At 30.6% G+C, this 14,169-nt stretch overlaps 1 protein-coding gene across 1 annotated transcript; it reads right to left on the bottom strand.

The window, feature by feature from the left end:
* Positions 1-995: 995 nt before the first annotated feature.
* LOC122520207 (contactin) lies at positions 996-6,043 on the bottom strand. Its single transcript, XM_043640293.1, has 9 exons — positions 5,895-6,043; positions 5,741-5,808; positions 4,799-5,622; positions 4,323-4,701; positions 4,127-4,229; positions 3,581-4,053; positions 3,224-3,502; positions 2,657-3,106; positions 996-2,562 (listed from the first exon to the last, which is right to left on the bottom strand). The coding sequence occupies exons 3-9, from the start codon at positions 5,612-5,614 to the stop codon at positions 1,376-1,378; spliced, it is 3,687 nt and encodes a 1,228-aa protein (XP_043496228.1). The 5' UTR covers positions 5,615-5,622; positions 5,741-5,808; positions 5,895-6,043; the 3' UTR covers positions 996-1,375.
* Positions 6,044-14,169: the final 8,126 nt, after the last annotated feature.

Below are 14,169 nucleotides of genomic sequence, written 5' to 3'. Positions count from 1 at the left end.
TAATCTAACAAAATTTATTCACGCATCTCGTTACTTGCATTTATTATCGTATGGACGGAAATGAAGTTAGCTGTCTTTTTTTTCTTTTTTTATATATAGTGTTAGAAAATAATAATATTAAATTATAAAAAAAATTAATAATATATATCATTTTAATCAATGATATTAGGCGCAAATGCATCGTTAACTTTTTATAATATATATATAATAATAATAATAATAAATTTTGTCAAGTTATATATTAATTAAATTTCTTTCTTCACTGAATTAAAATTCGAATTTATACGGAATGTATATTTACTTATGATTTATATAAACGTATCTTGTATATATTTTTTTTTACAGTGTATATATCTTTGTTATAGAAACTGTTTTAATTTTAGCACAATATTGCTAATTAAAAAATAATATATAAAAATTCTATATATATACTTTATATACTTTCTATTCTGTATGGTTTTTTTAAAATTTTTAAAAATAATTCTAACAGTAAAGTTATAAAAAAAATGATGACTATTATTATCGCAATAATTATCTTGTTAATAAACTACTATTTACACGGGTATTTTTTTTTCTGCTCTATAATGATACAAGAACACTTCGGTTAATTAAATTAGATATATATCAAATCTTATTAATAACAATTAAGATAAGATATATAAATAGCATTACAGAGTTTTGTCTTTTATTCAAAGTTTAATGTGAATCTCTCAGTGTATTAATAAGGCAATGAGAATTATTTATATATAAAGGCACCTTAAAAATCGTATTTTATAAATAGGAATTATATCACTTTTAACTTTTAGTTAAAATATATATATAGCTAAAATATAAAAGATTGAAAATAAAATAATAATGTTATCAATCACTATAAAAATTGTAAACATCTGTAATGCTGTCTATATAACTTCTCTATCTCGAGATATAATGTTTGATTAATATTGATATAAAAGTGTGATTCTTATTTTGATAAATTCTTTTTTTTTCTCTTAAGATTTTCTTCTCCGATAAATGTTATAATCATATTTTTTTTCATTTTTTCTAAATCAACACATTGACTGCCATGCAAGTTTTACATGTCGTAGCGGCGGTCACGGATGAATAACATGAAAGTTAACGTGTTTTAAGTTTAAAAATTGCATCTTGATAATACTGTATTTTCTTGTTTTTCTTCAGATCTTTTTTATAGTCTAAATTTAAAAAATTCGTATATTATATCTATATATAAATTTATAAATGTATAAATAATCTTTCAGATCTTTCTAACAAACTTTATAGTCATATATTTTAAGGAATGACTTTAGATGAATCTAAAATTGTAATAATTTGCGTTCGAATGAAGCGAATAATAATCTTAGAAAAATTCAATTACGATTTAAACGTAATTGAAAGATCTTAGTAGTATTATTAAGCATATGCCTAAACTAGCATTTGGGATTTTAATTCCTGCACTACTTCGAAAAGCAGCGGCATCACCCATTTGAAATGTATGCGCAGGACTGGACATATGTCCGTCACCACCATTACTAAATGCAAGTACTCTCAAATGGTAAGCTTTTCCAGGACTCAGATTATTGATATCAGCTTCGAGTTTGGAACCACCAGGAATAATGGTATCGTTGGCAGTACTCATGTCTTGATCGACCTCCCATACACGTATTTTGTATCCTATTAATGGTTCCTCTTCCAAGCTTGGTTGTACGTAACGCCATACAACCCTAACCGTTGATGGATTAATGCCATAGACGTGGACAGAAGAGGGAGGTTTCTGCGGTGCTTTACGATAAGTTCTTTCTAAATAGCGTTCACTCTCGGGCCCTTCCCCGGCTGAATTATAGGCCATTACTTTAACGTAATAGTAAGTATCAGGTTGTAATCCCACGACAAGTGACCATGGTCTTGTGGTACGAGACAGGTAATATACGGCATCCTCTTCTTTATTACTTTCCTTCCAATACTTTATCCTATGACCGATTAATTTACCTCGAACTTTTAAACGAGTTTGTTCAATGGGTGCCCAACTAACGTTCAAACTTGTACTGTTGAAACCATGAGCAACTACTTGTTGTGGTGCTACTTGCGGCATATCTTCAGCACTATAGATCGTATATATTTCAGAAACTGGTCCTGAACCAATAGCATTTAATGATTGAACTTTAATTTCGTATTCGGTATAATAATATTCATGTTGAATTTGTACCACACATATACCAATGTTACCAAGTTCTCGTAATAATAAGGATTGAAATTCGGTTTCGTGACCCTTACGACGCCAGAAAACTTGGTAATGAACTCCAGGACCGTTTTGATCAGCTGGGGGTAATGGTGTCCAAGTCATCGTAAGATCTCCTATTTTTCCACCTCCTCCTCCAATGTTACTTGGTGGTTTACTAGGTTTATCTGATGGTGCGCTGTATTGAGGTGATGGCATCGATGGTAATCCATAGCCTAGTTCGTTAAAAGCTGATATACGAAATTCGTAAGTTGTATAAGGATTTAATATGTTTCTGATGAATGCTTCTTTACGACCATTGTATCTATTAACATCTACAGCTGTGATATCTGTGAAAAAAATATTATACACACAGATTTTAGAAAATAAAATATATTATGTATGATAAAATAAATGATTGATTTATCGACATTTTATACATACTTTCTATTAGATTAAACCATGTATGGTTCCAATTTGTTCTTGCACTAACGGTATACATCAATATTGGTCTACCGTTGAGTGCACCATCGGTCCAACGCAACGTTGCTGATGTTTTAACTATATTGACAACTTGTACACCTCCTGGTGGACCGGGTGGTCCTTCCACAATTACAATTGTTTTACTTGAAATTCTACTCACTGTACTTTTAACTATACATTCATATTCTCCAGCTTCGCCAAAAGTCGCATTAATGATATTTAATGTTCCACCATTAATATTTAGCCTTGGATTGTTACGAACATCTTTTTCCCTGATACGTATACCGTTGTGTGTCCATAAATATGCAACGTCTAACATTTCATCGTTATCTGCTAAACAGTACAACGTTTGATTTTGATTTACAGCAATAAAAATACGCTGCGGTAATGATTCGACTAATCGTGGACTACCTGCAATATTTACAATAAATTAATATACTTTTTATGAGATTGTAAGATTATAATATGAAATATATTAATGTTAGCATGAATATTTTTAATTTATAATTTTATTAATTTGTTTCTCACGTAATACAATAAGTCGTCCTCGAGTTTCATCACTTCCATATTCATTCGTAGCAGTACAAACGTAAGTTCCTTCGTCGTCTCGTGACACTGGTTTGATCACTAGACTTCCTTTATTAAGAATTTTACGCCTACCACCTGCACCAATCACATTACCATCTTTCTTCCATACAAATTTTGGTCTTGGCGCAGCTTCGGGATCACAAATTATGGTAACGTTACCTCCTTCTGCTGCATATGTTTCTGGTTCCATGGGTCTTTTTTTGAAAGATGGTTTTAATGCTGCAACATTAAAGATTGAATTAAAATGAATTATATTGCAAAATAATTGTTCAAAATTTCATTAAAAAGATAACTTACATAAAACTCTTAATTGAGCAGATGAATATGTAGTTTTCAATTGATTTTTAGCACGACATTGATACATAGCCTGATCTGTTTCCGGATCTAGTCGCGTTATTTTTAAAACATTGTCTTGAATAAGATAACGATCTCTATCTTCTGGTGGAATAGTATCCATATCTAATAATTCTCCATTTCTAAACCAATTGTATGTTACGTCTGGAATACCAAAAGCTTCGCAAGTCCATGTTAACTCTCCTCTATTGTCCATATGTTTGTCCATTAATGGTATGGTAAAATTGGGAGCAGCTTGGATAGACAATCTTACAGAATTTTCAATCGAGTGCCTATCGTTATGTGCTCTACAAACATATTCTCCTTGATCCTCTACATGTACATATGGTATTATCAATACACGATTGTAACTCATTGTGTATACGCCTCTTGGTAAGGAACCACCTCTTCTTGTCCAATTATATGAAGGAATTGGACTGAAATATAATTTTATTTTATAAATATCTGATAAACTAACAAATAGATTGTTTGATTAATAATTATACGTACTATCCAAACGCTATACACTCTAATCTGACTTCTTCACCAGCTACAGGTGCTTCTGGGAACGCCTTTGGAAAGTTATTAGGAAATTTTAATTGTTGAAATGATGCTACAAATACAAAAACAAAATTTTCTTAAAATTAACAAAATTAATTTTCTTAGGAGACTTATTAAACTTAACAAATGAATGAAAAATAATTACAATGTGGATCAACTCTTAACGGGAAGAACGGTCCATTGCGTCCTGTATTGGATGCTTCACTTTGAACGTTACACGAATAATTGCCTCTATCGATTGTTTCCAACGCAGAAAAGTAAAGAGCGCCGTCGTACGATACAAATACACGTTTATCTTCTTCCACGAAATTTGGAAAATATTCACGTGCCCAATTATATTTAACACCGGGAAAATGTTGTGGCGGATCGCAATAAATTGCTTTGCCCCAGTTTTGGTCGCCTCGTTCTTCCGAACGTTTCAAATTAAATTCCATGATATATCCGAAAGAAAGTTCTACGCTTTCCGATATAATAGTGCCAAACGTATTAGTTGCTTTGCAATGGTAAGTACCTCGATCTTCTGTCTGTAATAAGAATTCAATTATTACATTAATAAATCTATAAAACTGTTTGTATTAACAAATAAGAATTTATATAAAAGATACAAAAGAAATATCTCACTTGTTCCGGGTCAAAAATAATAAGTGTACCACCGCTTATGGTATATCTAGTGTTTAATAAAGGATCGATCCTTGATGCTATTAATCTATCATTTTCATATTCCTCTTTGAACCACTCATAAGTCGGTGTTGGGTAACCACCAGCGAAACAACTCAAAGAAACTTCATTGGTCGTTTTTCTATTCGACAAGTCAAATACTGTACTGACAGGTTGCTTGATAAAATATGGTCCTCTGGGAACTTTTAAAGGATCAATAATATGAACACCGTATTCATAAGTACGATCATCTTCGACTAAATTATATAAATTAGAAATAGGTGCTTCGCAAATATACAATAATTTGTCTATCCCTGTAACTTTTTCGAATCCCCAACGTTGCAAATTATTGTGATAAGAGTATATCAAGTAATCTTTTCCAAAAATATTATCAGCCGGTTCAGGTAAGAATGCATTATCCATGTTAGTTAACTGCGTATTGTCTGCTTCATTAATCCAAGCTCCGCCTTGATATTTAATACCTGTATACCATTGACGATGCTGCGGATCTTGCCATAATAATTGATGTAGTATAAATCCATGCTCTTCCAACGAATTAATCGTTACTAAATCACTTTGATAAGCTTGACAATTTCTTCTTGCATCTTCTCGTGCCTTTATGGGACTTTTGATGAAGCGATAACAAGATTCTTGAAACCTAACCCAATTCTGAGGACACTTATGATTTTCTTCATTATAAAATCCATTTTGTGTTAATACAACATTCGTAGTTCCAAGGATGGAGAAAAGAAGGAATAACCAATTAATATGCATTTTCATTATATAGCCTAAAAAAAACGAAATATGTAATGTTTGAGATGTAGATTTATAGAAATAAATGGTTTGTAAAAATATGCACAAATGTAAAGGATTATTTTAGAATATTAAAAGAAATAAATGTCGAACCTGATGTGATTAAAATGACAGGAATTCAATGTTTGGCATCGACAAAGCCAGGGTGTGGCTCACGATGACTGTAATTAAGAAAATGCAGGTCTTAACCTATTTTATTCAATATGAATATATATTAACCACACTGAAAATAACCTCAAAAACTTACGATTATTCTTGTCCTGTTTATCTATCCAGAGTGTCCCTTTTTATTTTTTAATAATTCACATTTCTCTTATGCACTTTTACTGCACGTGAATCACAAAAATTATACGATACGATCTAAAACAACACAATGGCTACATACACGGCGTCCCGCTCAATGAACGTAGTAATAGCGAGAGTATATCGAAATCGCAATTATCGATATTCGATTTTCGATACAACAATTACGAATTACGAATTTACGAAATACTTTCTTTTATGTTTAAAACTTTATTTGAACATAATAAAATTGATGATTTTTATTTATTATTACGATCATAAATAATGAATTATGTAATTTTTCGATATATCGATACGATTTATGAATTACGAGTTTTAATATCTGAAGTATCGATTTTGAATAATCAAAAAGCTATTATATCGATTACAACAAGCTAAGATGGCGCTACTTTTCAAATTTTTAAATTGCTTTTTGTATTTCGCGGAATATTAATAATATAAATAAATATTTGATTTTATATATAAAACAAGGTTTGAAATAAAACTTAAATATTTTTCGCGAATATATAAAATAGAATTATTTGTAGATTTTTTTCTTCAGATACTCGTAAAGGAGAAGACTAGAATAGTACTTTACGCAAAATGATTTTTTTCAATCAATGAAAGATAAACTATTATTATTCTCGACCACGTAAACTGTGCATTTAAATTTCTATCTGAAATGAAGGCGGTGATCTCTAATGATAGACTGTTCGCAATTACGTCTGACATTTATTGCATAGAGTATTATCTACGTGCGTAATCAAAGTAGACATTAGTCTCAGTAAACTTTTGAAATTGTGTCTATCTCTGTGTGGAATAGTAAAGAAGAAAAAAAGAAGACAAAATAAAGAAGAAAAAGAGAAAATGGCAATTTAAAAAAATTTATCATAGATAACGAATATAAAAGAAAAGAACAAGAAAGAGAGAGAGAGAGAGAGAGAGATTATTTTACAAGGGAAGAGCCAAGTTGACTTTCCTCAGCGATTTTTTTTAAATTCCACAGTTGCAGGAGTCCATTAGGACCATACAATGTGCAAGTAGTAGAACTCAATAAACAACTGTTTTCAAGAAAATGAAGGGAGTTTCTTATGCAATTTTATATACAGTTCGTTTCATGTTAAATGAAAAAATACATTTTGTACAGTTTTATTAAAAGGAAAAGAAAATATAGAAAAAAACCTACATGTGTCGGCTGAAAAGTTTTGAACCTAATATACGACGATGAGTTGAAAAGTTTTCAGCCTAAACGAAAAGGATGGAAAAATGTTGAGCTTAACACGGTGTGGAGAATTGTAAAGCTGTAGAAAATTTATTTTTCCAACTGAAACAAATAAATATATATAAAAATGCGCGTGAAACTTTTTCCTTTGTTTTTTTTTTTTTTTTTTGAAACGGGTATTGCTCCTGCAATTGTGTAGAATTTAAAACAAAATCGGTGACGTGTCAACTTGGCTCTCCCCTTGTTAAATAAATTCACCTACTTTTTTTTGTACCCATAAAGACATGAAAATTTCAAATCTGATTTTTTTCAAAAAATCACTGACGATGCAGCTGTCGCACATATTATAAATAAGATAGGAGTTTACTTTGGTGTGGTCGTTAAGTTTAAGGAAAAAGACAGAAAGTTTGGGTGTGAGTTAGAAAATACCTAAGAAGAAGAAGAAGAAGAAGAAGAAGGAGAAGAAGAGGAAGAAGTAAACAGCAAAAAAATAAAAATAAAAAAAAAGAAAACAAGTGGAAAAACCGATAGGATAATATTCGAATAAATCTAGTGGAATAAAGCGACGTAATTTGGATGTTAGAGAAGGCAAGCAAAAGTAAGGAAAGGAATAAGAATAAGAATAAGAATAGGAATAAGAATAAGAATAAGAATGAAAGAGAGGTATGGAAAGAAAAACAAAAAAAGAAAAAGAAAAAGAAATGTAAAGGTAGAAGAAGGAATAAAGAAAACGAAGAAATCCGAGGTAAAGAAGGAAGAGTCTGTCAGTGATGTGCAGGCGTGCACAAGTTTTCTTGGGGGATGATTTCGTGCCAAAGTTGAAACAACAGTACGCGAGTATAGAAAGTCGTAGGAAAGGAAGGAAGCTTTTGTAGTAACTGTGGTGGTGTTGGTAATTTTAAAGAGAGAGAGAGAGAGAGAGATGGATAAAAAAAAATAAAGTCGGGAAGATAGAAAAAGAAAATAAGAAAAAGAGATAGATATAGAAATAGCGAGGTAAACGAGGAATAAGAAGAAAAAGAAGAAGATGGCGACTGAAGGGCAAAGGAAGGAAAGGAAAGGAAAGGAAAGGAAAGGAAAGGAAGGAGAGTTTCAGCGAACCGTGAAATCTTCTTCAGAAGGCGCACTACGCGTTCGACGGGCAATATTTCACGTGGCCATAATGCCCCTCTCTCCGGGTAATAATACCGCACAATTACCGCAGATCTCAAGTTCGCGAAAGAAGGGAAATAAAATCAGCATAAAGTGAGCCACCAAATGGCGCCAGCAGACCTTTAATGAAAGTGGTAGCGCGCCCGTGCGCCCGTCTAAAGAAAGCACCACCGGGGGCCCTCCATTCCCCCTCTGCCAACACCCCCTCCCCTCTCCCCCCTTAAATTAATTCACGACGAATTACGTGCGCGCCAGCTGTTCGAACAGTTGTGCTTATTTATGAACCGTCTAAGATCTTCATAGTTTCTTAAACCCGAATTTATCATTATAATTTGTCGTCCTTTTCGCTAATCGTTTTCCTTCTTATCCTCCCCCTCCCTCCTCCTCATTCTCCTCCTCGGCATCCCTAATCTTCCTAATACCCGCCAATTTAACGATCAATTCTTTTCACCCTAAACACGATCGTTAAGATTCCTCGAAATCTCTCGAACGATTCTAAACTTTATCAATTTTTTACATATTATAGATAATATGATATATAACAGTTCAGTTTGATTGTTCTTATAAGGGCGAAATGGTGAAGGGTAAAAGGGGTGGATATTACGAATTTGGATCATTTGGTTCGTTGGATTAATCTGTCAAAGTTTTTCGTGCGTACACGGGGACAAAGGGAGAGAAAGAGAGAGAGAGAGAGAGAGAGAGAAAGAAAGAGAAAGAAAGAAAGAGATATCTTTTTATTTTTAATCTTCTTTTTCCGTCTATCTTTTACTTCTTTATCTTTTAAAACTTCAACTTGGGGATCGTATATTAATTAAAAGAGATTTCAAATACAATGGATCTCTATGTTATATCCGTGCGATTATGTATCGTATTAAATGAAAATAAGCGGATTATCAGTTTCAGGAACTTTATATATGACACGTAGGAATTATTGGCTTTCCAAGTATGCGTTCTAAGTTTTCTATACTTTTACTACTAGCAGAACAGCTAACGTGTTTCGTTATATTGATTAATCTTATCTCTCTCTCCCTCTCTCTCCCTCTCTCTCCCTCTCTCTCTCTCTCTTTCATTCTTTGTTCTTAAATGCAACTTTAGCTAATATTTATTATTATTTTTTTTGTAATTAATTAATTTTTATTTTTTAATACAATGAAAAGGATATTACGTTGATTTCTATAACGAAGGTGAAATCTTGAATTTCTCTCTTATTTTAGCCACGCACACACACACACACACACACACACAGACACACAACTCTTATCTCTTCTTTTATTTTTTATTTTTCTCTTTTCTTTTATTATCTTTTTAACGATGCTACAGTACAAGCGACGCTTAGTATGATAAACACGTATTGTCAATGAGATACAGTTATCGTAATGTGTCGATAATTGTGTTTGTTTGTTTGTTTGTTTGTTTGTTTGCTTGCTTGCTTGCTTTTTAACATTTTATTTCTTATTCTTTTGCATTTAATATTTTCATTTAGCAGTTGGTTGATTCATTCGTTCGTTCGTTCGTACGTTCGTTCGTTCGTTCGTTCGTTCGTTCGTTTGCTGCAAATATCGCATATAACACATAATGGCCGTTGCTAAACTAACACGAACACTGCGCCCGCACAGTTTATACCTAAAAAGTTTTTTACATTTACAAAAATTAGATTATTTCACGCATAACAACCTCTGTGTTTCCCTTTCTCTTTTATTTTATTTTTATTTTTTCGTTTCTATTTTATTTTTTTTCAATTTTCTTCTTTTTTCTCTCTTTTTTTTTTTTCTTTTTTTCTTTTATTTTAGTACTCTATCATCGTTCCTATACGTCAAAGTGTTTACATCCGAACGCGGTTCAAATATATATATATATATATATATATTTGATATATATGGTATATGTATATATATACCATATGTATATATATATATATATTTTTTTTTTATAACGAAAAATTTGTTTCGCGTTGTTGTTGTGTTTTAATTATTGATGTTGATCACCCTTTATATTATTCTTTAAATTATTCGCAAAATATCGCAGCATACGTAATAAATAATAATAATAATAATAACAACAATGATAACAAAAAATTAAAAATAAAGAATTAATATATATATATATATATCTTTTGTTTTGTTTTTAAAAAAGCACAGATTATCTCCAAAATTTTTTTCATTTTTCATGTCAACAATTTGTTATAATATCTACTATAAACAAAATCTCAACATGTTCGCATAATTATACTACGCTAGCAGGAAGCCACTGATTATACTTTTATATACTTTTTTTATCGTTTATACAAATCACACACGGTCGCGAGAAATTCAGCTCGAAGAAATATATTTTAATTGTATGTAAATTAATTAAAAAAAAAAAAAAAAGAAAGAAACGAAGATATGTAATAACAATAAAAAAAAATCGTTCTCGTACTAATTAGAAAATAAATATCATTCGAAATCAAAATGCACTCGTACAACAATACGTATTATTATGAGATGATGCATGATTTATATATATGTATATGTATAGTTATATGTATTTATATATATATATGTATGTATAGTATGTACAAAGGCTAATATGTATATGTATATATATATGTATAGGCCTATGCATAATAAATCATAAGGCATTTTTTTTTTTTTTGTGTCGATTTTTAAACATTTTAGATGAACATTATGCGAGGTATACATAGACTGAATATTTGACAACGACGACGATGCGTACCTTCTATGTATGTATGCATATGTAATCTTCTTATTAATTTAATATATGAAAACTTTCGAGAGAGAGAGAGAGAGAGAGAGAGAGATGCTCATTTTTTGCTTCACCTTTATTCGGTCCATAAGCAAAAGCACTAAAAGCACGTAGAACAAAGTTTCTTTTTTTTTTATTCCTTTTTTTTCTTCCTCATTCTTTTTTTCTTCCCTTTTTATTCCCTCCTCTGTTTCTCTCCCTCCTCTGATTCTCTCCCTCTCTCTCTCTCTCTCTCTCTCTCTCATTTTATCTTTCCAGATAACTCATTTTATTACAAAAGAGATGGTCAAAACTTTTTAGGTGATTTTAAAAATCAATTATTCTTTCTTCCAAACGTTTTTCGACTAATCGTCTTAATTTTATGATCGGAAAACTTGAAAATGAATATTGTAAAATTAGAAGCTTAATTACGAGTTTAGAAAAGTTCATCGAGAAATGTAATAATTAATTTTGAAAAATCACCAAATAAAAGAAACTTTTGACCGCGTCCATACTTCTATTTAATTTCTAAACAAACATCTTATCTTTTTTTTTTTGTTTTACACGATAAATAATATCCCAGCACGATAATAATTGAAAATATTCATTATAATAATGAAAATAATATTTTATAAATATCAAATAGTATCGTGTGTGTAAAAATGAAAATAATAACAAAAAGTATATACAAAATTCACTATAATTGTCGATCAATATTTCGTATATATGTATATATGCAATTATTATATACTTATATTTATATATGTATATATACATACCAAAATGTGTATATTTCATCTTCATCTTCTTCTTCTTCTTATTTTTTTTTTTTTTTTTTTTATCGTTGTTTACTCTCAAGAGTTTACAAGCATTCATTGAAAATATTTGTTTTTTTTATATATATATATCCTTACAATCGCACATCGACAAAAATTCTCTACGTATACATATTATCTATAATTTTGTTTCGTTAATGATAATTAATATTATATCGAAAGGGGGCGGGAGTGGGGGGTGGTGGGTGGGGGTATAATTTACATGATTTAATATTGATCATTGCGACGAACTTTGTTTTCCATACGCGTCAGCAAAATATACAAGAGATTTTATTTTTTTTTTTTTTTTTTTTTTTTTTTTCATTTGATTCAACGAACGTAATTATATTGTTCATTTTAACAATAATATAATAACACAACGACGACGACGAAGACGAAGACGACGACGACGACGACGATTACGACGACGATATAAGGAAGAACGATTATTTTTTCATTTTTCTTTTTTTTTTTTGTTAAGGTTGTTTTCAAGTAGGGGTCTGGGAATTTGTTGGAATATAAGCGTCGAGAAATATAGAAATTTGTCGTCGTTAAAAATCATAATTGTTATATGCACATAACCTAGAGATATACAAAGATATGTTTCTTTCTTTTTTTGGCCGATTAACCTTTGACCTAGAAGTGGCTACTCTTACAATTATTTAAAAAACAAAAAAAAAAAGAAAGATAAATAATTTAAAATAAAATAAAAAAAGAAATATTCGATAAATTACATCTTTGTTGTGTACGTGACTGAATTTTGTCGTTCATAATTATTTTTTTTTCTCCCCTTTTTTTCCTAAAACGGGGGGTGGAGGGACGTGGGGGGGATTGCGGTGATATTTTTCGTTGTCTCGATATGTGGCGCTACATTTTTAGTAACACAAATTTAATATATCATATTATTATTATTTTGTTGCACATTTTGAATTTATTTGTTTTTTTTTCGTTCAACGTTTATCTTCCTCTTCTTCTCTTTTTTTATAGGGGGCAGGGGCAGGGGCAGGGCAGGGGGATGATAGTTACATTATTTTGTTTTATTTTTCCTCGATAAAACTTAGAAAGGAGAACGTTAAAAACTATCTACGCTCAGAATGAGACACAATTCGTTGGAAGTAGCTCGAAAGTACTAAAGTTTATCCTAAAGTTACCCTGACATATTATGGCGTCCACTTCGACGCGTTACTCACAGCCACCCTCTCTTTTCCCTTTTCACCCTTAACCGGTGACGACGATGATGATACTATTTTTTTTGTTCTTTCTTCCTTTCCCTTCTTCTTTTCCTTCCCCCATCTCTCTTTCTTTTTCCTTTTTTGTTTTTTACTCTCTTTTATCTCTCGTTACAAATCAACTAACTTCATTCCCTAACACGTAACAACAACAACAACAACAATAATAAAAAACCAACGTGTGTACAGGTAGTAACTTCCGTATCTAATTCTTTTAGTTTCAATTATTTTAAGGAAAAAAAAAAACATTTACAAACAGTGTACATGTTAATTTTTTAAATCATTCCTTTTTCGTTTCCTTCCCTTTAGAAACTACACGTCACTTTTTGTTGGAACGATTTTTATCGATGTATAAAAAAAAAAAGAAAAGAAATTACACGAGGAATAAGAAAAAAAATAAGAATCCAAGAGGATGATGGAATGATGTACGTTGGAAAATGATTATATTCGTTGTTTAAATTTTCTTTTGGAAAGAACATACTTAAAAAAGTATCGTCAACCGGTTAAAGTGTTTGCGAGTGACAATTAAATAGATCTTATTTTTCTTCTTTCTTCTTCAGTCTTTGATTACTCTTTCAGAGAAACTAGTTATCCAACATCTTTCTCGCAGAAAACTCAATATCATCTTTCGTCGAAGCCAGATCTGAGCACATTTGTTCTATCCAAAATAAAAATAAAAAAAAACAACTAAATAAACTTTATAAATAATATTTCCAATAACTATTTCGCTTAATTTCTCTTCACCGATCGCGTCTTATTGTTTTTTCATTTCAAATCGACAATCAAGTATTAAACTATTATAATACATTTTTAAATCCATTCAACATTGAAATATATTCAAACATATTTGAAGGTAAGAATATTGATTTGAAAGTTTGAAAATAATTTTACAAACTCGATTACATTATTATTTTCTCGAAAGTTTTACAAGCTTAATTAATTAAGTTTACAGTTTGCGTTTATTTTGAGAAATCTTTTTTCTCAAATTGTTTAAAAAAAAACGACTTTCAACCTATCTTACAAATTTAATATAACAATTCATTCGTGTTAAATTATTTTCAATAAAGAAAATATATCAAATATATAAATATAGATAATATT

Source organism: Polistes fuscatus, unplaced genomic scaffold (assembly GCF_010416935.1).
Source record: "Polistes fuscatus isolate 324 unplaced genomic scaffold, CU_Pfus_HIC Scaffold1, whole genome shotgun sequence".
NCBI lineage: Eukaryota > Metazoa > Arthropoda > Insecta > Hymenoptera > Vespidae > Polistes > Polistes fuscatus.
This window is presented reverse-complemented; position numbering and strand designations above follow the sequence as displayed.

Bases quoted from the DNA above. Each gene is read 5' to 3' on its own strand.
- LOC122520207 (XM_043640293.1), bottom strand. From the start codon at position 5,614: ATGAAAATGCATATTAATTGGTTATTCCTTCTTTTCTCCATCCTTGGA. The intron at 4,054-4,126 runs GTACGTATAATT...ATTATATTTCAG, and splicing joins GAGTGTATAGCGTTTGGATA to TCCAATTCCTTCATATAATT. The intron at 2,563-2,656 runs GTATGTATAAAA...TTTTTTTCACAG, and splicing joins ATGGTTTAATCTAATAGAAA to ATATCACAGCTGTAGATGTT.